The sequence below is a fragment of the Amyelois transitella genome, chromosome 5 (assembly GCF_032362555.1).
Source record: "Amyelois transitella isolate CPQ chromosome 5, ilAmyTran1.1, whole genome shotgun sequence".
Classification (NCBI taxonomy): domain Eukaryota; kingdom Metazoa; phylum Arthropoda; class Insecta; order Lepidoptera; family Pyralidae; genus Amyelois; species Amyelois transitella.
Window position 1 is genome coordinate 1,652,182 of NC_083508.1, and position 25,952 is coordinate 1,678,133.

Sequence of the window (25,952 nt, forward strand, 5' to 3'; positions counted from 1 at the left end):
GATAAAATAGAAATAAAATATAATAGGCGGGGCATGTAACCGGGACTAACGCTTGAATGCAGAAAAACATCGATCTAAAACACTGCATTCTCCCACCAGGTGCACCGGATAGCGCGCGAGGGCATCGTGCGCGCGGCGCCCGCCCCGCGGCCGGGCGAGCGCGCGGAGCACGAGTGGGCGGGCGCCGTGCCCGCCGGCCGCCTGGGCGACTACGTGCGCGCCTACGGCGACGCGCTGCGCTCCAGCCTGGTGCCCGCGCTGGCCGCGCTGGGCCTGGAGCGCGCGCTGCTGGACCCCGAGCCCGCCACGCCCGACCACCCCGCCGCGCCCTCCACTCAAGGTGCCTGTTTGGGATAGCGTAGTAGCATTGTTTCTGATGAGTGGTTTTTGGGATGTCGCTGTTTTTTGGTGGTTTTGATTGATACGAGTACTACAGGTCGCGCGGTGGTTTAAGAACGCTCGGCAAAAGTAGAAGGGGCATGCGCAGTGATCTTTTAGGTCTATTAGGTGGGACGAGGAGAGAGGGGGGGGCGGGTGTGCGCCGACGGCGACACGTATTGGTGGATTAGTCACTCTTTACTTCCCGCGTTGAGTTCGCGCGTCCCGTGTCTCTCGGGTACTGTTGCGTACAGATTGTTTTATCGTATTAATAGTAAGTCGTAATGGGAACAAATGCCAAAAAATAAAATTTACACATACACACTTTCGCATTTATAATATAAGTAGGGATTATAAGTATTTATAAGGCACAAAATCCATACTAATATTATAAGATATGGATATAGTTCAATAACTGAGTTAAAACATAGGCTACTTTTTTTGGAAAATCACGCGGGCGAAATTGCGGGACAACAGCTAGTATTAAATAAATAAAAAAAAAAACATTTCCCCTAGCATTTTTGAGCGCGAATGTACACATGCGCCGATTGCCCCCACTATTTTTGCCGAGCGTTCTTTAACCACCGCGCGACCTATATATGTCGCTTACTTTCAATTGTAAATAGTTTCTGACTGAATCGTTAGTAAAGTAAGGTTATGATGATTTTAGGATATATTGTAGGATAGAATATCTTAAAGTGCACGTAAAATTATAACAATAAATTTATCCTAAACTTATCGCAATATGTTATCAAGCATGCACTCAGAATTGCAGAAGGCCATTAGAGTCTGATAAGTTATTGAACCAATGATATTGTGACGTCCCCAGGCGAGGCGGAGGAGAGCGGCGCGAGCGCGAACGCGCAGGCGGGCGCGGGCGCGGGCGGCGGCGAGGGCGGCGCGCCGCTGCTGGTGCTGTACCTGGTGGAGCCGCCCGCGCCGCACGACCAGCGGCCGCGCGCGCTGCCCGCGCTGCTGCGGCTGGCGGCGCGCGCGCACCACGCGCTGCGGCACCACAACCCGCTCGTGCAGGTCACTCTCTCTCTCTCTCTCTCACACACCGCCCGCGCCGCACGACCAGCGGCCGCGCGCGCTGCCCGCGCTGCTGCGGCTGGCGGCGCGCGCGCACCACGCGCTGCGGCACCACAACCCGCTCGTGCAGGTCACTCTCTCTCTCTCTCTCTCACACACCGCCCGCGCCGCACGACCAGCGGCCGCGCGCGCTGCCCGCGCTGCTGCGGCTGGCGGCGCGCGCGCACCACGCGCTGCGGCACCACAACCCGCTCGTGCAGGTCACTCTCTCTCTCTCTCTCTCACACACACCGCCCGCGCCGCACGACCAGCGGCCGCGCGCGCTGCCCGCGCTGCTGCGGCTGGCGGCGCGCGCGCACCACGCGCTGCGGCACCACAACCCGCTCGTGCAGGTCACTCTCTCTCTCTCTCTCTCACACACACCGCCCGCGCCGCACGACCAGCGGCCGCGCGCGCTGCCCGCGCTGCTGCGGCTGGCGGCGCGCGCGCACCACGCGCTGCGGCACCACAACCCGCTCGTGCAGGTCACTCTCTCTCTCTCTCTCTCACACACACCGCCCGCGCCGCACGACCAGCGGCCGCGCGCGCTGCCCGCGCTGCTGCGGCTGGCGGCGCGCGCGCACCACGCGCTGCGGCACCACAACCCGCTCGTGCAGGTCACTCTCTCTCTCTCTCTCTCACACACACCGCCCGCGCCGCACGACCAGCGGCCGCGCGCGCTGCCCGCGCTGCTGCGGCTGGCGGCGCGCGCGCACCACGCGCTGCGGCACCACAACCCGCTCGTGCAGGTCACTCTCTCTCTCTCTCTCTCACACACACCGCCCGCGCCGCACGACCAGCGGCCGCGCGCGCTGCCCGCGCTGCTGCGGCTGGCGGCGCGCGCGCACCACGCGCTGCGGCACCACAACCCGCTCGTGCAGGTCACTCTCTCTCTCTCTCTCTCTCTCTCACACACACCGCCCGCGCCGCACGACCAGCGGCCGCGCGCGCTGCCCGCGCTGCTGCGGCTGGCGGCGCGCGCGCACCACGCGCTGCGGCACCACAACCCGCTCGTGCAGGTCACTCTCTCTCTCTCTCTCTCTCTCACACACACCGCCCGCGCCGCACGACCAGCGGCCGCGCGCGCTGCCCGCGCTGCTGCGGCTGGCGGCGCGCGCGCACCACGCGCTGCGGCACCACAACCCGCTCGTGCAGGTCACTCTCTCTCTCTCTCTCTCACACACACCGCCCGCGCCGCACGACCAGCGGCCGCGCGCGCTGCCCGCGCTGCTGCGGCTGGCGGCGCGCGCGCACCACGCGCTGCGGCACCACAACCCGCTCGTGCAGGTCACTCTCTCTCTCTCTCTCTCACACACACCGCCCGCGCCGCACGACCAGCGGCCGCGCGCGCTGCCCGCGCTGCTGCGGCTGGCGGCGCGCGCGCACCACGCGCTGCGGCACCACAACCCGCTCGTGCAGGTCACTCTCTCTCTCTCTCTCTCTCTCTCACACACACCGCCCGCGCCGCACGACCAGCGGCCGCGCGCGCTGCCCGCGCTGCTGCGGCTGGCGGCGCGCGCGCACCACGCGCTGCGGCACCACAACCCGCTCGTGCAGGTCACTCTCTCTCTCTCTCTCTCTCACACACACCGCCCGCGCCGCACGACCAGCGGCCGCGCGCGCTGCCCGCGCTGCTGCGGCTGGCGGCGCGCGCGCACCACGCGCTGCGGCACCACAACCCGCTCGTGCAGGTCACTCTCTCTCTCTCTCTCTCACACACACCGCCCGCGCCGCACGACCAGCGGCCGCGCGCGCTGCCCGCGCTGCTGCGGCTGGCGGCGCGCGCGCACCACGCGCTGCGGCACCACAACCCGCTCGTGCAGGTCTCTCTCTCTCTCTCTCTCTCACACACACACACGTAGCAGAGAGACACGTTCAGCTGTTTGGCCTAATGATAGAATCATTATCTTAATCCGGCAGTATGTCACAGTTCATGACTTTCAGCATACAGTATGTATTCTTGACACTACTCCCGCTCATGATGTACCGGCAAGGCCCTGGGTATCAAAGAGACATGTCAAGAGAGAACGTTAGTTACCACATGGCTCATACCAACCTTCCGGTTATGATCACCGAATTTTGTGAGGAAGTCGCTGTTAGAGCGCAGTAAAGTTGTTCAGATGCCGAGATAGATAAATATCTAATCGCCATTTTAAAATTTACAATGAATTCTAAAAATTTCAATAAATTTGAGATGGTCGCTTCAACACCATTAACATATTTATTTTCAATACCCACAGATAATATCCCTAGAAGGCGTTTACGAGATGTGGGGCATGGGCGGCTGCGTGTCCGAACTCCGGTCGCTGGCGTTCAGCGTGTTCAGCGGCGCGCGGCGGCTGCTCCAGCACCAGCCCGACGGGAAGTCGCTCACCGGTTTCGGGACCGCTGCAGACGCGAACCTCTTCTTATCCAACAAAGATGTGAGTTTCACTGATTTGTTTTTTATTTTGAAGGCTATAGATCTCCTTGTATGACAGACGAGAGGCGTCTTTAAACCTGATTCTGATTTACGACCTATGAGAGAGATCATCGTGGAGCGATAGTAGATTTGATTAAAAGTAATATTGACGCCTTAATTGGCGATGGCGTCAATATTGATACTTCGTGTCCTATTTTGAAAGTAAATCATTTGTTTGTTTGTAAATACTTTATTGTACATAACAAAGTTACAAAAAACATAGTATGACAAAAACTCTCAACAAAAACAATAAGTAACTCTCCTCTTAGTTATTCAATGGTTGACTGGAAGAAATCCCTAAATGAATAAGTCCGCCTTTGAATATTTTGTCTTACCAATTTACTGTATTTTGAGTTCTTGCGTTCCTTACAAACAAACAAAACAATAATGCACAACAGCAGACTTATACCTAGGACGGATCTTCCAGTCAACCAGGTACCTGAAAGGATCATATTTCTATTATCTATTATTGCATTTTCAAACGTATGACCGTGATTTCACGGTTCATTATGTGTTTCTACAAAAGTGCAAGTTTGCGATTGACTTTGACACAAATTTGACATGTCCAATTCTTATTCTAGGAGAAAAACCGAGCACCGTACAAGTTGTTCACGCCGGCCTGGGTGTTAGCGCCGCCTCGCGCCCTTCGAGACGTCGCCGAGAGCTGGGGCCAGAACTACGGGTCTACGGGCGCGGTGCTGTTCGTGTCCTACTGCCTGTCGCACGACCAGCGCTGGCTGCTCGCCGCGGCGACCGACGCGCGCGGGGAACTGCTCGACACTGTCGCCATCAATATCGATGTGCCGCATAGGTAAATTGGGTTCTAAATTCAAACTGAGAGAATACAGTAGGCAGAGTGGACAAATGCGTTACTTCTAAATTTAAAATAAAAGATCCTGGCCATAACTACGGGGTTACACAAATTGGGTTCTAAATTCAAATGGGGAGAACACTTTGAATCAAAGGCTACCAGCGCGGTGCGGTTTGTGTCGCACGAACAGCGCTGGCTGTTTGCCTCAGCGTCCTGTGCGTATTAAGTAAATTGGGTTCTAAATTCAAACGGGGAGAACACTTTGAAATCTAATTAAAAAAGAGCCTGGCCAAAACTTCGTACCTACTGGCATCGAAGTTCGTAATTTAAAATGAGTGAGGTGGTATTGTTACTACGGAACCACGAGGATTCCGCGAGAAATACATAATTATGGATATCAGAGCTTGTTCATTGACATTAGCTTTTTTTAATTAATTTAATCCCAGGCTCTCAGGAATACTCATTTTTAACAGACAATCGACGCTGTCATTTTAATTTTTTTTTATTTCATTCCAGATCGCGACGGAGAAGGTCTGGACCGGCGCGGAGGCTGGGCCTGAAGAAGCTGATGGACTTCACACTGGGCGTGATGAGCCAAGCGGCCGTGCCGTGGCGGCTCGTCGTAGGCCGAGTGGGGCGAATCGGACATGGAGAACTCAAAGGTGGGGGGTTACTTTCTATACACGTATAATTTATGTCTCTCTTGTTATAGTGTATTCTTGATTGTAATCTTAACCGTTATAAGAATCCTAAAAAATATGTTTCTTTCTCATATTCTCCCAGTTGCACCCTTGGCCATATCCTGCTTCAGTGCCTGATGTTTGCGTAAATATTGGGCGCTTTTCTATAGCTTGTTCTTGATTGTATGCCCAACCGAAAACTCACTGTTTCGCTTTTTATTATGACGTGAAACGGGACAACGATAGTTTTTTACGTGATACAAACGGCGTTTGCGCATGCCATGTAACGGTGTCAAAGCTAAGCTAATCAAGCTGTCAAAATCAATGCTAAGGTTAATGTCAAAGCCAAACTGTGATCGTTTTAATATCGTCGTATTTATTTTACGCAGTGTTTGAAAGCTGTTATTTGATGTGCTATTAATCTTGTTTTTACTTTAGAAGAAATAATATATAAATTTGATTAAATTTCACTAGGCCAGCACGGAGTGAATATATTTTATTGTTTAACTACCGACAATTTGTACGCGTCCACTAAATGTAAATATTTGGAGTTCTCATTGTGAGTGAATTTTTTGTATATTCTTTTATGAGAATAAATTTCTTTAACCGTAGGTTGGAGCTGGCTCCTGTCCCGGAAGAACCTGTACCGATCGTCGACGGCCCTGCGGGAGATGTGCAGCAGCTGCTCCGTGCTGTACCCCGGCGGCGCGCCCGTCATCCTGTCGGCCTGCCTCGTGTCCACCGAGCCCGACAGCTGCCTGAGGCTCATGGCCGACAGGTTCACTCCGGACGAGAGGTGGGTTGTACATGCTGAGTCGTGTTGGCGCTAATCCCGGTTATCATTCTCTCTCTCTCTCTCTCGCTCTTTCTCTCTTTCTCTTTCTCTCTCTGGAGAGGAGCCCGGGGCGCGCCTTCAATCATGCTCCTGGATTGGGTGAGTCAGGTTTTGGCGCTTATCCCGATTATCATTCTCTCTCTCTCTGGATAGGAGTCCGGGGTGCGCCTTCAATCATGCTCCTGGATTGGGTGAGTCAGGTTTTTACACGAAGCGACTCCCGTCTGACCTCCGCAAACTTTGCAAGGGAACCTAACCCGTATTGATTCGATTATGGTTACACATCCAGTTGCCTGAACGTGCAGGTTTCCTCACGATATTTTCCCTCGCCGTAAGAGCATCGGTTAGTTTTCAAACTAATGTACATAACTTCCAATAATAGTCTTGGTACATGGCCGGGGTGGGATTCGAACCTGTGCCTTTTTGCGACACACGCATTTTAACCGGGCACCTTACCGATTCGACCACCTACGCTCTTTACTATTATGATGCTACATGACTAACAAATGTTAATATTGTGTTACAGGTTCTCGCAAGCGTCGATACAATCCCACCTGCACACGCCGCGTGACGTCACCGCCACACATATCCTAGTGTTCCCCACCTCCGCCACCACACAGGTTAGTTTCTCTTTCGTATTTCTAAAATAGAGTATGTAAAATTAAAATTACTAAATATTGTGACAAAATAAACACGAGAATGGTTTTTGTAAGCGTATAATTGCGATGTAAAAGAAATAAGCACTGTTTAGAAAAGTTAAGATTAGATGTCTACCCTTTGGCGTTTATCTGGAAAGGATCATGACTTATCATCACGATGCATAAGCGGGGAAAGTCAGGTATGCATTTGGATTATGATTACACATAAGAGAGAGTTAGAGTAGTTACGAACTTTTTTTTTATTTATAAGAAAAAGTAAAACATTTAAAAAAGTAAATCATGTCTCTTCATTCCAACGCAACATTATCATTTTATTTTATAGCACATTTCCTATAGATATAAAGTAGTTATAATTACATTAAAGTGATGTGACGTCAATAATTGATACCTTGTATCCAATTTTGATAGGCAATAAATCTATTCTATTCTATATAGAATAGAATTATTACCTGACCCATATGGGTCAAAAGAGAAGAGATTATACGTAGCTAACAAAAATGACTAACGTTTGACAGTCAAACCAAATGCCGTTCGACCCGCCGATGGCCAACGGCGAGGGCGACGACATGATATTCAACGTCGACATGATCGGCGACGAGGACATGGGCGAGGACAACATATCGGACCTGTTCATCGGCGACGTGTTCTCCAACATGTGGGCGCAGAACAGCCCGCGGCGCGCCGACGACGACCCCGCCAGCCCCGCCGGCCACGCGCCGCACGCGCCCGCGCCCCACCACCACGACGACGCGGCCGCGGTGAGGACACTTACATGCTTATACTTACTTATACTTAGTTATACTTATTGTACTTTATTTAATTACCCAATTTTGAGAATTTTTGTTTAAACATGTATTAGACATTTTCTCATGTTGTTGATAGACCTCGAGATTATTTTACAGATAGTCTGTTAGTTTTTGTCTGCTATGTATGAACGTGAAAGGTTTCACGTGGTCTTTCTGCGCAACGGAGCACAGTCTGTGTCACGCAGTTCTGTTTGTGCTTTTCAAATACATCGGGATAGACAATTACACGTTAGCTAGAATCCTTACATGATAACTTACATAGTGTGTATGTGAGAGTTTATCCACTATGACGATGGTAAATTGAACTACAAAGATCTGTTAACAATATGGGCATTAATGAAAGATTTATAAAAATTAATTAATAGTAAATTGTGAGAAGTGGGATAACCTCACTTGAGTGTCCGTGCAACAATATAATAACGTTTCGTGTGTCGGCATGCGCAGGAGCAAGTGGGCACGGTGCTGCAGCAGCCGCTGGCGCTGGGCTACCTGGTGTCGACGGCGCCGCTGGGCGGCATGCCGCGCTGGTGGTGGGCGGGCTGCGACCACCTGCGCGACGCCTGCCCCGCCTTCCTCAAGAACGCGCTGCACCTGCACACGGGCAACGTGCAGTCCGCCGACGACTACACCTCGCTCATGCAGCGCCGCGACCACAACGCGCACCCGCTCGACTCGCAGACCACCACCGACGTGCTCAGGTAACTGCTGGCTGCTGCTCCTACTATGTTCTAAGCTTACATACATAAAATCACGCCTCTTTCCCGGACGGGTAGGCAGATACTACATCTTTCCACTTGCCACTTAATTGCTGCATTATCTAAGCTTAATTGCTGTTAAAACTGTTTACTATTTGCAACAGTCTTTTGATAAGACAAACACAAGTTAGTAGCAACGCAGTACCGCTCCAAAATTTGTCTCTACTCTCATGGAAATTCATCTCCTGCTGGAAGAGATTTCTATTAAAATAAATAGCACCTTTGTATTAGAATTACTATGATAATTTCGTGTACATATATGAATGCACGCTGTATGAATACGAAATCGTAAGTTTTAATATACTAAACACTTTATCTGATCATACAATAGTGGTATTATAAGAGTGGCGGCCATACAAGATTAACACTCCGGCCTTAACGTTCCAAAGAAAAAAAAAGTCCCAAAAATGTACTACTGTTAACATTCAGTGCTCGATTTTTTATACGATCTTCTAAATGTCAGGCTGATAGAAAGAGATGTACTCTTTTATTGTACAATAAAGCATTTACTCACTTACCTACCTACCTTTATTCGCCTACCATTCGCGAGACACACCTAACCTACTAATAACAATTCCAGATACGTGCTCGAAGGCTACAACGCCCTGTCGTGGCTCTCTCTGGACAACGCGACTCACGACCGCCTCTCGTGTCTGCCGCTACACGTGCAAGTTCTAATGCAACTCTACCACACCGCCGCCGCGCTCGGGTAATGCCGTCGTTCTAACCGGGAACACAAGAGGACGATTTTATCGACGCGACGATCTTTGACATTTTGGTGTGAGGTGGAGAAATGGTAAGATCCCGAGACCGCCAAGAGAGGCAGAGTGTAATATCTCGCTTTAAAAACCGCTGAATATTTGGCCTTTTGGTCTTAAGGAAGGATTTAGAACCAGATAACACCAATCTCTAGACGGAGACACCTATATCGTTGCAATATGGCTGCAAAATATTGGGTCCAGGAATAGAGGTGACATTTTGATTTGTATGACGGCTCTCACGAGGTTCGCTCATCAAATTCACTTCAAGTTTAATTTCTTTTGCAAACCTTGCTCATGAGCTTAAGTAAAACCCGGGTATTTTTCAGTTACTTTTGAAACATGTCATTGTTATCCTTGAGCACAACACAATTGTAGAAAAATATGGGTGTTTTTAATACAATACATATTTCTATATATTTATCATTACAATAGAAAATATGGCAACAATTTGTAACAATAAAGTTTAGTTCATTATAGGAGCACGTGAGATCCGTCCATCAGAATGAATGTACCGCTGGCTGCACGAAGCGAAGTCACTTGTCAACGTGTTTAATTTATTATTTGGAACTAGCTAGTTAGATAATTAACTACTGTCTGTATTATATATGTTTAGCTAGTGAATTGTTTATTTATTTTATCTTATTTAATTTATAATTTGTAAATAATGTAATTAACTAAAATATTGCGTAACATGTCCATTAATTTTGTTAATCTTTGTATTTATTATGAAATACTTGACAAATGAATTCGCTTCGTGTACGCAACATCTGACGGTCGATTAGCAAAGAACTTTCCAAAGATTGTCACGCGTCGTGCGTTATACGACCACATGACGTCACAACTTCATATTTCTATCCTTACCTGTCGTATGAACTTGCCGCCTGCTAGAGCGAGATAGTGTTTCGTGATGTGGTTGAGTTGGTTAGCGGGTGCGTACCCGCGATCTAATACGTGTGCCTTTTTCGGTCTTCAACTAAATTCAGATTATCTAATGCGATAGATCGCGGTCGCTTACCAAAACAAATGTTACCACGCACAAAATTCACAAGATATATATATTTCAATTTTCGGATATTTTATAGGATAATGTGACAATTATTTAACACAGAAAAGTAATTCCGATAATTGAAATATTGATCCTTAATTTAAAAAAAAATGTTTATAAAATCTAGACTTAACTAGATAAGCCGGGAATCTAGATCGTTAGTTCGATAACATGGAGGTCCAATTTGGCATATGAATGATTTTCTAAAGTTTATATACTGAGATTAGCTCGACGGCATTACTGGTGCATCATCAGTCGTTACCTTCTGATAAGCTGACACACATACCTACCTAAACAACACATACCACTCTTTTGCGGAGGGGTAGGCAGAAACTGTGTCTTACAATTTGCCTATTATTTTGTTTCATTGACATTCAATCAATATTTTCTGCACGCTCAGTTAAGAGTGTTCATAACTAGTTATAAAACTCAATGAACAAAATGTCTGAAACATCTGTTTTATTTATTGCCCACGTAAAGAGGTACGGATATAATTTGCAAAGTGTGAAATCCAAAATTTTTGTGATCTTACAGGACTATGACACAAATATCATAGTCATGTCTCTTACGTAGCTAGCGGTAACGACTGGGATTGACTCATTTCATTCACCCCCCGTTCTGCAGGGGTTCTCTTCCATTCTACTCTCATACTTCCTGATCTCTCGCTCCACATATGTATTACGAACCTCATTTTTTGTAGCTAATCGTCAATTTTACCATAGCTGAATCATTTCTAAATGTAACTTATCGTATTTATATATAACTACTGTATACTGTGTAAAAATGAGACTTATTTTTTCATGTTTTATGTATTTTTTGTGGGTTCTTTTGACTTGACATCCTTCGGACAACGACGACGCTCGAGAGACATCAAATTAATTTAAGAATATGTTTTTATTCATATTAGTTTTTGGTCAAATTTCTATGATGATTTTACATACATAAAATCACGCCTCTTTCCCTAAAAGGCAGGCAGTGACTATATTTATATACTGATATGTAATTTTTCATGTGTGTCAGAATGGCGGGTGTACCTCACGGATTTTAATATCTGTTTTGGATTAAAAACGTACCTGATGTGTACCTCAGTGTACCTATCCTAAAAATCTGTGTACCTCCTTCTATGTAAAGATTTTTAATAAAATAGGTACACCCGCCATCCTGACGTCAGGACCGCGGGTGTACTTCTAGTTAGAATATGTAGGTAAGTTAACTGTATATGTAGATTTGGTACCTCTTGTGTACCTGCAGAAACAAATATTAAATAAATAAAAAATATTAAGGGTACTGAGAAAATGAAAAAAAAGAAACTCTTATAGGATCACTCTAGTGTGTGTCTGTATGTTATTATACATTTATGTATAGGTACAGAATTGTAACATTCCTAAATCACAAAATATATTTTTATGTATATATTACAAAAAAATATTTCAATCCATAAAGGTCACATTCTGAAATCATACATTTTGAGCTTTTTCTTACATTATTACGAAGATCGTCAAAACACTCCCATCGCTTGCCTCGGAAGGATACCTACATGAAAGTATATACTGTAGTAATGAACTAAAAGTAGATCATTTATACATAAACATTTTGTTGTTGATATAGTTAATTATAATTTGTATTGTGCAACTTCTTTTCTGTTTTGTTCAGAATGTGTCATAACTGGCCAGTTACAAACAAAGAAAAAGAAAATTTTATCATGAAAAAAATGTTTTTTTTTTTCATTTTCTCCGCATTTTTAATATTTTTTATTTATTTAATATTTGTTTCTGCAGGTACACAAGAGGTACCAAATCTACATATACAGTTAACTTACCTACATATGCTAACTAGAAGTACACCCGCGGTCCTGACGTCAGGATGGCGGGTGTACCTATTTTATTAAAAATCTTTACATAGAAGGAGGTACACAGATTTTTAGGATAGGTACACTGAGGTACACATCAGGTACGTTTTTAATCCAAAACAGATATTAAAATCCGTGAGGTACACCCGCCATTCTGACACACATAATTTTTCTGCATGATTAATATACCAATTGTTTTTAGCAAACAAAGAAGTTTAAGTTCTATAAAATCAAAAAATAAATAGATGAAATTGTATGTAATAAAAATAATAGACCAAAATATAAGGATTATTTCCGATTTTGAAGATATATACACATATAGTTGTAATTAATTTAAATACTTCCTTTAAATAGAAACAGTCAAAAGGACCTTTCTTAAAACTATATGTACTAATTTTTAATTTAATTATATAAATCCTTTAAAATGCCTGACAAGATATAGATTTAGTATAAGTGTGGAGACACACACTAGATAGCAGAGTTCAGACGCCGCATGTCATGCGTTGCAGTAATATGTTGCGCTCTAATGTAAACTAAATGTTTTATTTTTTATCTTTATGTTACACCGGTACGAATTACCAAAGGAGTTAGATATGTGTTATGTTAGATACAGTAACGCGTCGGCTGCGAAAATGTATTATTTTTATAAATACTTTTTTACGTTGGAGTATATTTAAATTATTTTCTAACATTCTATAAGTTTTCATGGTCGTTATGTGAGCGCGATTAAGTAGTACTATTTAGACGAAATTATATTAGGCGAATTGACCATTGTATTACAACTTGGGTAGTTTTTACTCATGTACAGTTTTATACGAGGGAACAATAAGCTCAACCGTTACTGGCCGCGCCGCCGTGACTGCGCTTGCGCATAGTAAGATTACAGAATGTTACAAAAACGTAATAAAATAAATCGTTGCTCAGTTCTCAAAATTGTTCTTATAGACAGCCTTATGGTATTTAAAACGAAAATATTTTAGTTTTCGTAACATTTTGTAAGACATATTTGAATAGAATAATGTAATAGATATTTCAGATTCACTCGCGGCGCGGTGACTACATTCTAAAGTAATATAATATACAGAGTTGCTAGAAATAATGTCTTCTTATGATGAAAAAGAAAAACCTCCGATTGGAAATTAATTAGTAACACCAATAGTTTACGGTTAGTTAAATAGTATTTAAAGAGAGACCTAGATCATGTTCTAAAGTAGCATTTGTATAATTAGACATTGTCGTTTTATAAAACAATATGAAGGGGCCGCCGAGCAACACTTGTCGGTTCATTGAATCTCCGACATTTCAAGTAGATATGTGAAATTTTCTATTTTAATATATTTAAATAGTAAGCGTTAGCGGGCGAGCTGTGAGATGATACTGTAGATAGGTGGGCGCGCGCCGCCGACCCTGTTATGGTCACTTTATTTTCGATGTGATTTTTTTTTAATTTATATCCATTTAACACCGACTGAGTTGTATCAGACGAATCCGACTTATTGAACAAATGATGTGAAATCGAAATTTGTTATAATTTTGTTGTTTATGTATATAATTTGAGAGCGCGCGGCCTTCGGCAATTTGTTGCGTGTTGCCCCGCGCGGGCCTGTTGCCGCTTTATGAATTATGCCTAGTTAAATATGAAATGTTTTAAATGTGTTACAACATTTGAGAATATTTAACGATGTTGTATATAGTTTATATTTTGTTTTGTAAACTACATTGTACATAGCGGAGGTAGCGTAGTAGTGCCCGCGTCGCCTGACCTGCCGGAGCACGTTTTAAAGAAACCACTCGTAAAATATTTGTACAGTTGTTAAGCGAGATTCGTATTATAGTTGAATGAATTATTTTTAGGATTTCGTTTTTGACTCTTTTTGTTATTGTGAATTGTCAATTTTTTAGGGAATTGGGAACGTACTGTACATAGACCTCACCATTTTGTGAAATATTAGCCGTAAGCCGTAAAATCTGATGATTGGTGTGGAAATCAAATTTTCTAAGCTGAGCAATCATTAGACGTCGTAAAACAAAATTAGAGTAATACTTGATATTAATATAACTTTATAAATAACTGTGAAAATAGGTAATTATAATTATGAATAAAATATTACATATTTAAAAAGCATTGTTTTATTTTTTATGATTGAGTTCATAGCATTATATTATAAACCAAACGGGAAATGGTCTTAAAGCGAAATTAAATTTATGGTCTTGGGACAACTAAACTGCTCTTTTCTGTCAAGCGTTTTTACACCCGCCTCCTTTAACTTCCTTAAAATGATATTCTAAATAGTCCTCTTGGTCATCAAATAGAAGTACAGCGAAGGCAGCAGCCGCCTGAGCAGCATGGCGCAGCTCAGGAGGGGCTGGCAGAGCACGCCCTCCTCCACGCGGTCGGCGATCATGTCCACGAACTTGCTCGCCGCGTACGCCGCCGTGTAGCCGTTCTCCACGCCGTCTTCTAGAACTAAAAAAAAAACCATTTATCCGTGAATTAATCTCTGAATTAATTAATCTATTGAAGAAGGCTGTAATTCTAGAAATTCGTTGGGTTCAAGTAAGACATAAATACATAAAATTAAGTCTCTTTCCTAGAGGATAAAGGTAGAGACTTCATGGGACTTATAGTTATGAATCAGTCGTGGAAAATAAGCTTAGACCGCGTATGTATCTTTTCCTGTCATGAACGTAGGAAGGGTGACAAAATGTATTTACAATTTGTAGTTGCAACACCAATAACTTCTTACTTCTGTGAGATGACAAACCGTCACTTACTTCCTATTTCCTTCCCAGTGGCACCCTGTATGGCTCTAGCTGATATTTCAGTCTGTACGTATCCGGGAATGATGACAGACACCTGGATATTGAACTTATGGACTTCAGCCCTCAAGGCGTCGCCGTACGCAATAAGAGCATGCTTGGACGCACAGTACGGCGCGCGGTAGGGCACCGCCATGCGCCCGAGCACTGAACTAACTATTACCACTTGCCCCGATTTCCTTTCTCTCATTTTTGGCAGAAATCCTGAAAATAGAAGGTATTTTTTTGGGTTCTAATCCCAAATAATAAGGCATCTCGTGGTTGGGCGGAAGGTGTAGGTGGTGACGCGTAATACAAGGGCTGCGAAAAATTAAACACAGAATCGTGACAGAACCCAATCTCGAAACCTCATATCGAATCAATATTATTTTTCCAGGGTTTTTTTTAAAACTCTTCACTACACAGCAGGACAAAGTTTCATTCATTTTCCAAAAATTGAAGATTACAATTTATGCATAAACATGATTATTTTAAAATGTATTCGGTGTTAACATACCATTTGTTAAGACGACAGTGCCAAAGTAATTTACATACATAACATGCTTGTGAATCTCAAACTTAGTTTTGAGGTTTGACCCGGAGTGGGCCAGGCCGCCGTTGTTAACCAAAATGTCCACCTGGCCACAAATCTCGTGCACTTTTTTGACGAACTGTTCGCATTCCTCCAAGTTACCAAGATCTAGTTGAAGGACCACTGGTTCTGGGCATTCTGATGGCTGAAATGTATTATTTATTGTCAATCCCTCTCTTTTAACTAAGCATTTTACTGGTCTCATGCAGAGCTGATCGTTCCAAATCCCTTTTGGAACCCTACATAACTACATAGTTAATATCCCTTACAGAGCCAATAGTCTCGAAAGTTTTGGAAGACTAAATATACAATACAATAACTCTTTATTGCACCACAATAAATTACAAGAAATTCACAACCTATATTCACAATATATTTTAAAAAAGTACCTAAATAATAAATATTCATTCATTAAGTCAATTAAATATGCTACAATAAATCGTAAGAGGTACCTACAAAATTTGAGATGTGGTAGGCAAATTTAGAAGTACCTACTACTCACCAATTTCTTAGACTTGAGTTCCTCTTTGACTCTATTCAGTTCATGCACCCTTCGAGCCGCCAAGACCACTTTACACCCTTGTTCATAGAACTCGTGCGCCAGCGCCTCGCCTATGCCAGAACTTGCGCCAGTAATCACCACTACCTGAAAAAAAATACAAAACAGCTCATTAAAACCTTTTTTAAAGTTTTTTGTAATATTCTTTATTTTGTCACTATACCTACATATAATGCCATCGCATTGTATTACAATGTCGAAAGTAAAAAAATTAATAACAAGGACACATCCAATTGCCTGAATGAACAGCTGTACATTACATAAGTTATATGTTTATAAGTAAGGATACTTAATAAACGGTGTTGCAACTCAAAGGGGATCTTGGCTCCCATACATACAGACATACATAAAATCACGCCTTTTTTCCGGAGGGGTAGGTAGAGACTACATAATTCCACTTGCCACGATCTCTGCATACCTCCTTCGCTTCTTCCACATTCATTACTCTCTTCATGCAAGCTCGGCGGTTTCGGGTACTTTTGACCTGACCCTTTGGCTCCCGTCCACAAAAAAATAAGTCTCTTACCAGCTAGTAAAGCGCGGAATCTTCTAAGATCATTCAAAATACCATCATACCAGTTAATCAAAATTATTAAAGTCAAAAATTTAAGGAATTTCTGGGGAACAAAAGTGCCATACCTTTTTTCTAAGAGCAGCTCTTCGTTTCTTCGTCAACGCTTTTGAATAAATTTTATAAACATAAACAATGAAAACCAAAAGTAAGCCGTATTGTAAGAGTCCAAAATAAGAACTCATTTTGAATCGTCGAAAAATATAAAAACGTAGAAATTATTGTAAGGAACTGCGCAGTGTAGAGATCTCACTTACTGCATAAAAATGTGGTGTTAAAATACTTTTCATGTTAAAATATGCGGCACATTACCTACTTAGGTACCTATGTATGTTCTGTTTGTGATAAATGGTGAAAGAGTCTAGTCTTTGAAGCTTTTTTATTCAAGGAAACGACAAGCCTTACAATATGTGTTCTAGTTAGATGTAGATTAGTTAGTTGTGCCTAGTACCTAGTTAGTTGTGTACTGAATTAGGCACGAAAGTAAACATTTATTCGAACGAAACTAGAAAAATCTATAAAGAAACTTCAACCCATATTAAACATGGTATATTCTGTACTGTGCCTATTCCATTAGTCGGCTTTAACGACGTCCATGGAAAAGATATGAAATAATCCGGCAACCACACGGTATGGTACAGATGATAACACACGGTTGCTGATAACGTAACAGGCTTGGTATACCTACTGATGTGACCTAATCATCTTAGTAGGTTGTAGTGGTAATTGGTTAAATTTAAAATTTGCATTATAATTAATTATTTTTTTATTAGGTATTTGTACATTATATCATATTTAAGTTTCTGCTGAGTCCGGCCCCTAGAATACGGTCCTGTCTCTTAATGGAAGATTGACCTAGCGCCTATTTCGTTGCGTTTTTGTTCGATAGTTTTTTGTTTCTTGTCACAATTTTCCATCGTTTATTTTTTAAGTTAGCGTATTTTAAAAATAGCATTTAATATATATTTATTCTTTTATTCGTTTTTTCTTGACATAATTCGCAAGTTGCTATAAGTAGTATACCTATATCAAATTTTCACAACACTGGTAGATCAAACTCTGGTTCCAATGAAAACCGTGATTTAATAATAAGACTAACGAATTTTGATCGTGTAATCGTGTCTTTCCCTCCCTGTCCATCCTTTCCGGGGTAGATAGAGCCAACGGACTTAAAAAGGCTGAATGTCTGTCACTTATACGAAAAATCATATTACACTTAGTCTGACGATAGAATAAATAAAAAGTAACGGATTGAAAGTGATCACCATTGACGTACTATAAATAAAATTGTCCAAGAATTGCGCTCAAAAAGGATGGCGTTTCCTATTTCATGTTAGTACAATTCAGTTTTAAAATAATCGCACTTAATAGTATAAGTTAGCTGTTGGTTTTCTATCAAATCATTTTATTAAATATTTAAAACTTAACGGTACTCGGCATTTAGCACTATCCGCGCCTATCTCTTTCTTGCGGTCAACAAATATTAAAGAGTAAACGAAACAAATATAGTTTTGTCGCCGCGCTTCATGATGCTCGCCTAGGAACATAAAGTTGAGTCGCTTTGTTTTATTTTTTATGTTTGTGATTTTTTGATACTAGTTCGGTTGATTAATTATTTAATGAGGTGAATGGAAATATGTAATGTTATCTGAAAATGGTACCTGTTAAAACGATTTAGAAAAATTTGGTAAGGGGGTGATACTACATCAATTACACGACTATCTAGTAAATTCTAATCACATGCCAACGAAGTCGCAAGTAAAACCTTACAGAATAACATACAATTTACGTGTATTTCCGACTGGCAGTCAGGCAAGATGATCATTAGGCCTCAGAAGTCGACAAAAAACAAAAGAACTACCTTTAAAGTAAAAAATAAACTACTTACATCCAAATCGACACATAATCACAGACATTCAAACACACATACACCCAAACAAACTCCTTCTAATATCCAATAGACAATTTTTATTGCAACGCATTTCGTATCAAAATGTAAAAGTGTGTGAAGGTAAAATTTTTAAAATAACAAGGCCGCTCCACTAGCCTTTTTGTTCTAAATGAAACATTGAGTTAATACCATGTCACACAAAACTACGTTTTTTAAGGATTGCGTGCCTTATTATTAAACATTTAAGGTTCAATTTGCAATACACTTGTTTTTGGACATAGGACTTTGTGAAATAGTCGAAGTAATATGCGTAATAATAATTACATATTGAGGTTAGGACGATATTTTGTTTTAATTTGCTTCGAACTGTTTATCTAGTTGTTTATAGTTGATCGAAGGTGATCACCTAAATTTTACGCGTCTCCTCCTTTAAACGTCACAATTTCATAGACGATATATACCTACTATAATTTCTTTGTATGGTTTATACATATGGTCTTAAACGAAAAATTCGTTCTTGGGAGAATTTGGGTTGTTGGATGTTAATAAGAATACTACTCAGTTGGCTACTACTATGTATAGCCGTTCTATGTTAACGAAAGATGTATGCAGGGATCATGACAAGTGGAAATATGTAGGCTCTGCCTATCCCTTCGGGAACAAGGTGTGATTTTATGTAGAATGCAGTGTAGTTTATTCCGCCGCTTTTTCTACACATGCGCTTTGGAAGCGGTAGTAGTTATATTAAGATTTAAGTGATGTGACGTCAATAAGTGATACCTTGTATCCAATTTTGGAAATATTCTATTCTGATAAATAGGTATATTTATTTATCATTGCCAAAAAGTTAAATCCCTGTCAATATGTTAGTTAGCTGTCGACTGTCACTGTCAAATGGTTTCTTTTGGTTGGTTTGGTTTTTCTTGTTAAAAATTGTTTGTCTTTGAGAAGAACTATATAATTTCGTTTATTTTATTTATAATTGAAGCTTTAAATATTCCTTACATATTTTATGTATGTACCTATTTAAAGTGTAAAATGTAAAAACAGCGCAAACATATGTTCGGTACTTCATGCCTTTCCGTAACAGCAGTACCTAATTTAGATGTTTCTTTGAGAAAAAGGCATCTTCCAGTGCCACGATGAAGATAAACGAGAAGAATTTGTCAGCATTCGCGTCTTCCGCAACACCAGTAGACCGGGACGGCTGGCTGGATATGAGGGCTGAAGTCGGGAAGAGCTACCATAAGCGCTGGTGCACTTTGAAAGGGAACCTCCTCTTTTATTTTGATAAAAATGGTGATAAAGAACCAGTGGGTGTCATCATATTGGAGGGATGCACTATAGGTGGGTTGTATTTATTTGGCGAAAAAAACCAACAGCTTTCCAGAAATTCATCTTTGTAGTTAATACACAAGGCCAATTACAGGTTTTTCTAGCTTATTTTAGAGTAAAACAAATTTAATTCAATATCAATTTAAGCACAATTATTATTATAAAAGTTTTTATGGTTTTCTTAAGATTTTCTTAATCTGCAATTGAAAAGCATTTTTTGAAGGAAAACAAACAGGTTGACATGCTCGAATTCCTCATTATTGCTACTATCAATCATTCATCAAAATTTCTTCCAGAGTTAACAGAAGAAGAGACTTACAGTTTCAAAATAGTGTTTCAATGTGAGGGCGGGCGCACCTACTTCTTCTGCACCAACTCCCAGTCCTCCATGGAGGCTTGGATGAAGGCGCTAGCTTGTGCCAGCTACGACTACATGAAGCTTATGGTTGCGGAGCTACAAAGACAGCTTGACGAAGCACAAGGTGAGTTTTTACAGATTCCTTAACCAATAATTGTAGTGCTTTATCATGATGTGTAGTTCCCGGCAACAATAGAAAATAAAATAGGACCACTACATCTCTTGCATATGGATGTCGTAAAAGGCGACTTAGGGATAGGCTTACAAACTTGGAATTCTTTTTAAGGCGATGGGCTAGCAACCTGTCACTATTTGAATCTCAATTCTATCATTGAGCCAAATAGCTGAACATGGCCATTCAGTCTTTTCAAGACTGTTGGCTCTGTCTACCGCGCAAGTGATTTAGACGTGACCATATGTATGTATGCTTTATCTTAGTTGTTTGTTTTTTGGCATAGTAGACAGTAACAGTAATTTTAAATGCTTTGTATAAAATAGCTCTGTAGTTTGATATTGAATTCATTAAAATTGCAATCAAATTTCCTTATTCCATCATTAGACCATTCTGCTGAATGTGGCCTAAAATCTTTTTAATAAGATCAAAAGGCTATTGGTGGACTAAAAGAACAAACAGGATATCTTCAATGATAATAGTCAGCATATATAGACTGACTAAACGAAATAAGGACTGTACTCCACTGTCAGTAGTACCTTGTAGTAAGACTACCAACATCACACATCACAACATCTGCATATAGCCAACACGGCTGATTGTAAGATATATGTATTACCTATTTTACTGTGAAAATATTTCACAGTAAAATAGGACTGAGGAAATGACTGTCAATTTTTTATCATTTATGATAAACCACAGGACATCATTAACATCTACATTCTATGGAGAATGATGATTATGTTACAGCTGAGGCAGCGGCCGAGGAAGCAGCGTTGGTGACCATAACCCCACCTGAGGAGGAGCCAAAGGTCCCTCCGCGAGGTCAGCGGTACAACCCATTCAATAAAGCCCCAGATACAGAGGTCAAAGTTGTACAAGGCAGTCGGCATCGTAAGTATTCAAAAACGTTTGTAAATTTTCAATCAGATTGGTTGGAGTTGTTGTGCAAAAACTTTGGTGTTTAGATGTGAATATCAGTCTCTACACTTCAACGTAATATGATTTGAAAGGTCCGAGATGAAATTAAGGTACCTTAAGGCCCATAGCACACAGCGTATTTTAAACGCGCAGAAGACGCGCAGGAGACGCGCGTATAAGCACTTCAAACGCGATTCGGACGCAACTTTGTAACCTAAGCACACGGGGCGATCGTGATACGCGCCTCTTCTGCACGTATACGCGCACCCCCTTCCCCCTCTCAGGCCGCTCCTTTATTCGCGCCGCGTTTGTATCGCTGCTTTATATCATCAATGTAAACGCAACAATCGGCGTATCTGTGCCGAAAACGTGCGTTCGTAATACGCGCGTCGTCTGCGCGTTTAAAATACGCCGTGTGCTATGGGTCTAAGGGTGTGTTTTATACCTGTAGCATATATAATCTCGAAATAAGTTCGAAGCTTGTATTACGAGATACTAACTCAATGATACTTTATTTTATAATTAATACATACATTCATAAAATCACGACTTTTTCCCAGAGGGGTAGGCAGAGACTATATCTTTCCACTTGCCACGATCTGTGTATACTTCCTTCGCTTCAATAAGTCTAGAATAAGTCTCTTCATGCCAGCTCGGCGCTTTCGGGTACTATAGACTTACTCAATACTCGTTAGACCTAATCTTTTATTGATAAAAACATTGGTGTTTCAGACAAAGAGAACCTCAGGCCCGAAGTGGTTCGCAAAAAGGTGCCTTTCCGGGACATCCACACGACATACGGTAGGAAGATCCTGCAGGATCGGAACGAGTGGCGCGCCAAAATGAGACAGCGCGCCGAATCTGACTCCCTCATACAGCTGTGAGAGTTTCATACATCACACACACAGATGTAGGCAACCTTCTTGGTATACGCCATAGCAGCGGTTGCCATGATTTTGTTTATGAGAGAGATGTCAAAAATAATTTCATGGCAACCATCGGGGTCACCAGTTGTAGGAAGTATAGTTATAAAAGTAATTTATTCCTACAGAAGATAGAAGGAGAAAAGAGGAGAAAATAATCAGTTTAAAATGTCTATATTATTCAACGTATAAATTAAGAACATCTAACAACCAAATTTATTTTTGACAACTCTCTCATAAACAAAATCATGGCAACCGTTGCTATAGCGTATACCAAGAAGGTTGCCTACACACACATATATAGCGAGAACACACTGCCAGAGATACATACAGACACATAGACGTGTTCTGGAAGAAATTAAGCGATATTCACACTATTAATCTAAAGGATTATCTACTAGTCGAATACCAAGTAATTGATAGACTTATCGCTCATGTTGATAGAGCTGGTAACACCCCAACATATTCCTGGAGAGTCTATTGTTGACGAGAAATATGCCTTATCTTCGCTTACTTTCTATCTTTTTTGTTGACTTCGAGAGTTATAAATAGTGGTAAATCTAGTTTCATATTTAAAGAAATAGTAAATCATGAACTCGCTTAGCTTTATAAAATGTAAAACTTATAAAATACTAGTTTTTGAGATATATTTAATCAAGATATAGATATAGAGTACCCGAAACTGCCGAGTTGGCATGAAGTGACTTATTCTAGACTTATTGAAGCAAAGGAAGTAAACACAGATATAATTAAGATAGTGCACAAAGTCTTAGAATGTTTGGAGACCGTGCGCTCGCGCTTTTAGCGAGACGGCTTGCTGAAAGCTGAGGCGCTCGTGACTCGTTTGAATAAGTATCTATATGAAAAAATTAAAAATATTTTATTTGAAAACAAGAACTAGTACAATTTAAATTACATAGGATAACGATGATATCTGCAGAAGTTATGAAATTATGTCGCAGATGTCAACGCCAACCTCCAGAAAACATTTCTATAATGTGTTTCTGGTGTCCTCTTTTCTTCAATATACATACATATAATCACGTCTATATACCTTGCGGGGTAGACAGAGCCCACAGTCTTGAAAAGACTGATAGGCCACGTTCAGCTGTTTCACTTAATGGTAGATTTTCTTCAATATACTCTGTAAATATAAGTTTTTTTTGGAATGACACACAGTCATAAGGTTTGTATTTTTCGTGTATTGCATCAAACATCTCAATTTGCTTTTGAATTTCAAGATAATCTAATTCAGTATTATCGAAGCAAATCATATGACAATATTGACTTTGTTGTTATATAATATTTATTCATCATTTTCATGTGAGACGTTTATGGTTATATTTGTAAATTATCTATTTATATCTTGCCCATGTTGTAGTCACTTGTTCAAAATTGTATGTAAATTAGTTGGTTGTTAAGACCTTGTTTAGAATAATAGCTGTACTTCTTTGATACGTATCGCCAGGAGCTCGATTCTCTCTTTGTATCTGTTAAATCTTAGTCTCTAGTGGTAGTAATTTAGCACCCACCGGTGGTATGTACGGTGTTAAGGATGTGTTGAGAAATACCGGCATTACGAAGACAGCCAATCAGTTTCCTAACGACATTCACCAAAAGTTGTGGTAGTAAATTGTAACAAGGATGTAAATAAAACAAAAATGTTGTATTAAGTGAGTTTATTTTTAAATCTCTTTGTTATATAAACCAACACTTTACAACGTCAACTCAAGACATAGTATAACATAAGTTAGTTTGGCGACGCGACGTGTTGCCGCGGGCGAGCGACGTTTGGCATCGACACGGAACTAGAACATTGAGCAGGCTCGCGACGCGACACGACGCGACGCGATGCGACTCTGGCGCGCGCGACTTCCCCGCCGCGTCGCCACTACAGTGAACTATACACAACAAAGTGAGAATATAGCACGAGTGAGTGGAAGACAGAATTCAAATGCCCGGAGGTTATGGTAACACACGAGGGAGTGCTGGGAGACAAAACGGAAAATGTTCAAACTTCAACGTCCTAACTAAAGGGTTAATGAAAACAATATGCCTCTACATAACAGTAAACACTCCGCTGACGGGCCGCCTTTCATGCGATACGCAATTACTTTGTTCGGCGCGGTATCCGATGAAACGCAAACGCGTGTAACAAAGACGGAGTTATATCAAAAATCGTCCAAACGGCCGTAGTTTACGCGCATTATATAATAAAATTTCTCATATCGATATTTCTAAGCTATGTATAAATCTACAAAAAAAAAGTTAAACAAGGGTTACTTTTGAGCGCAGAGACGTGGCGGCGCGTAATAATACTTGACTTTATTTTTTTTAGTATATCTCTATACTATTGATCAAGCTAGTTACAGTCAAAATGCTGTTGAATCGCGCCGCGGCGCCCAACTGCGCCCGTCGAAGAATGAATGTCATAAATACGAAACATATTTGGTAACAATTCCTTAAGACAATGCGTACTAGAAGCAAATGGACACGCGAGGGACGTTAGTATTTACACAAATGTTAATACAATTTTTACAAGTCTAGATACAATCACTAACCGATCGTCTACAGTTAACGCGAGATAGAAAACGTAATGAGCCTTAAATAAAATGAAGTAAAGTAAGATTTAAATAGAGAGGAAGTGTGTAAATATACAATCTAAAATAATGTAAAACAATCCATATAAAGTTATATACAATTTGTGTGGTGGGTGGGAGAAAGTTCTGGCCACTTGTAGGTTATATTTGGTCTTAGGATAACTACAACTAATTTTATTTTATAATAAACATGTTTTAGCTCAGACAACTACTCTATTTGATAATTGGGCTGATAAATAATAGCTGATCGCTACGTCATGATCACCTAAACATCTAGTAATCTCGAGGTCAAATAAATATAACTATATACGTGCTTGGATGCAGCTATGGAAATTTTAATTCAAAACCATAATTTCTTTCTGTTTAAACGTAAGTATATAAAATTTTATCTGTCAACGTATTACCTACATATTTGTAAATAAACAACCAAGTAAAATAATAAAAACATTTCATATAAAACCATAGCCACATCTTAATAATAAAAAACGACATTTATGAAATCAGTAATAACTCATAGGAACTATCTAATTTCACGCCTGCCTCTACTAATGACGTGCAAAGGCATGTTTCAAAGAGTAAGCAAATTCGTAATTGATAACATAGTGCCTACAATTCTGTATAATCATTGAAATTACAGTGTAGCACTGTAGACCCTTACCTATTTCAATGCACGTCATAACTTTAATGGGTATAATTTAAATATAAACATTTCATATAAATATGTTACTACAGTCTTACTGCATGATATAAATATCGAACGGTGTATAGCAAAGTATAAGCAAAGTGGCCAGGTGCTTGCGTGGTGGGTGACGTTCTTGACGCGTTCTTAGTCCTTTAAAAACTACAAAATAACGTGTGAACGAGTCTTTATTCCGCGGCTGTGGTGGTTACAGCTCGAATCGCTTTTTCCGCTCGGCGACCATGCCCACTAGGGGGGCGACGGTCGTGCGGCCGACTGAGCAGCGGCGCTTCGCCTTTAGTTCTGAAATAAAAAGAAAAAACATTACTTTTAGAGAGCAATCTAAAAGTAAGAACGTTGAACGTTGAATGTTTCTTGTTACATCTAGAATAGTTTAGCTAATGCTAACTTGCTTATAACCAATTAATTCCACAAATGCCA

At 41.4% G+C, this 25,952-nt stretch overlaps 4 protein-coding genes across 6 annotated transcripts in view; 2 read left to right on the forward strand and 2 right to left on the reverse strand.

The window, feature by feature from the left end:
* The window catches only part of LOC106137681 (mediator of RNA polymerase II transcription subunit 13), a 77,193-nt gene extending 65,217 nt beyond the window's left edge, over positions 1–11,976 (forward strand). Inside the window, exons 23-32 of the mRNA XM_060954759.1 lie at positions 100–340; positions 1,208–1,410; positions 3,690–3,872; positions 4,492–4,721; positions 5,238–5,383; positions 6,014–6,197; positions 6,763–6,856; positions 7,411–7,653; positions 8,146–8,399; positions 9,037–11,976. Coding sequence (XP_060810742.1) covers positions 100–340; positions 1,208–1,410; positions 3,690–3,872; positions 4,492–4,721; positions 5,238–5,383; positions 6,014–6,197; positions 6,763–6,856; positions 7,411–7,653; positions 8,146–8,399; positions 9,037–9,169 — 1,911 coding nt within the window. The 3' untranslated portion in view covers positions 9,170–11,976. The remainder of the gene's footprint in view (positions 1–99; positions 341–1,207; positions 1,411–3,689; positions 3,873–4,491; positions 4,722–5,237; positions 5,384–6,013; positions 6,198–6,762; positions 6,857–7,410; positions 7,654–8,145; positions 8,400–9,036) is intronic.
* An 847-nt stretch (positions 11,977–12,823) lies between these two features.
* Positions 12,824–16,950, reverse strand: LOC106138578 (dehydrogenase/reductase SDR family protein 7-like). The gene is made up of 5 exons (XM_013339761.2): positions 16,701–16,950; positions 16,005–16,148; positions 15,428–15,647; positions 14,887–15,135; positions 12,824–14,578 (listed from the first exon to the last, which is right to left on the reverse strand). Exons 1-5 carry the CDS (start codon positions 16,815–16,817, stop codon positions 14,397–14,399), a joined length of 912 nt encoding a protein of 303 aa, XP_013195215.2. The 5' UTR covers positions 16,818–16,950; the 3' UTR covers positions 12,824–14,396.
* A 2,417-nt stretch (positions 16,951–19,367) lies between these two features.
* Positions 19,368–24,553, forward strand: LOC106138455 (sesquipedalian-1). The gene is made up of 4 exons (XM_013339610.2): positions 19,368–19,870; positions 20,155–20,340; positions 21,139–21,282; positions 22,042–24,553. Exons 1-4 carry the CDS (start codon positions 19,666–19,668, stop codon positions 22,191–22,193), a joined length of 687 nt encoding a protein of 228 aa, XP_013195064.2. The 5' UTR covers positions 19,368–19,665; the 3' UTR covers positions 22,194–24,553.
* Positions 23,897–25,952, reverse strand: part of LOC106138439 (protein outspread) — a 290,023-nt gene continuing 287,967 nt past the window's right edge. For all 3 annotated transcript variants that reach the window (XM_013339589.2, XM_060944352.1, XM_060944351.1), the window contains one exon: positions 23,897–25,814. In XM_013339589.2, coding sequence (XP_013195043.2) covers positions 25,720–25,814 — 95 coding nt within the window. In that variant the 3' untranslated portion in view covers positions 23,897–25,719. The remainder of the gene's footprint in view (positions 25,815–25,952) is intronic.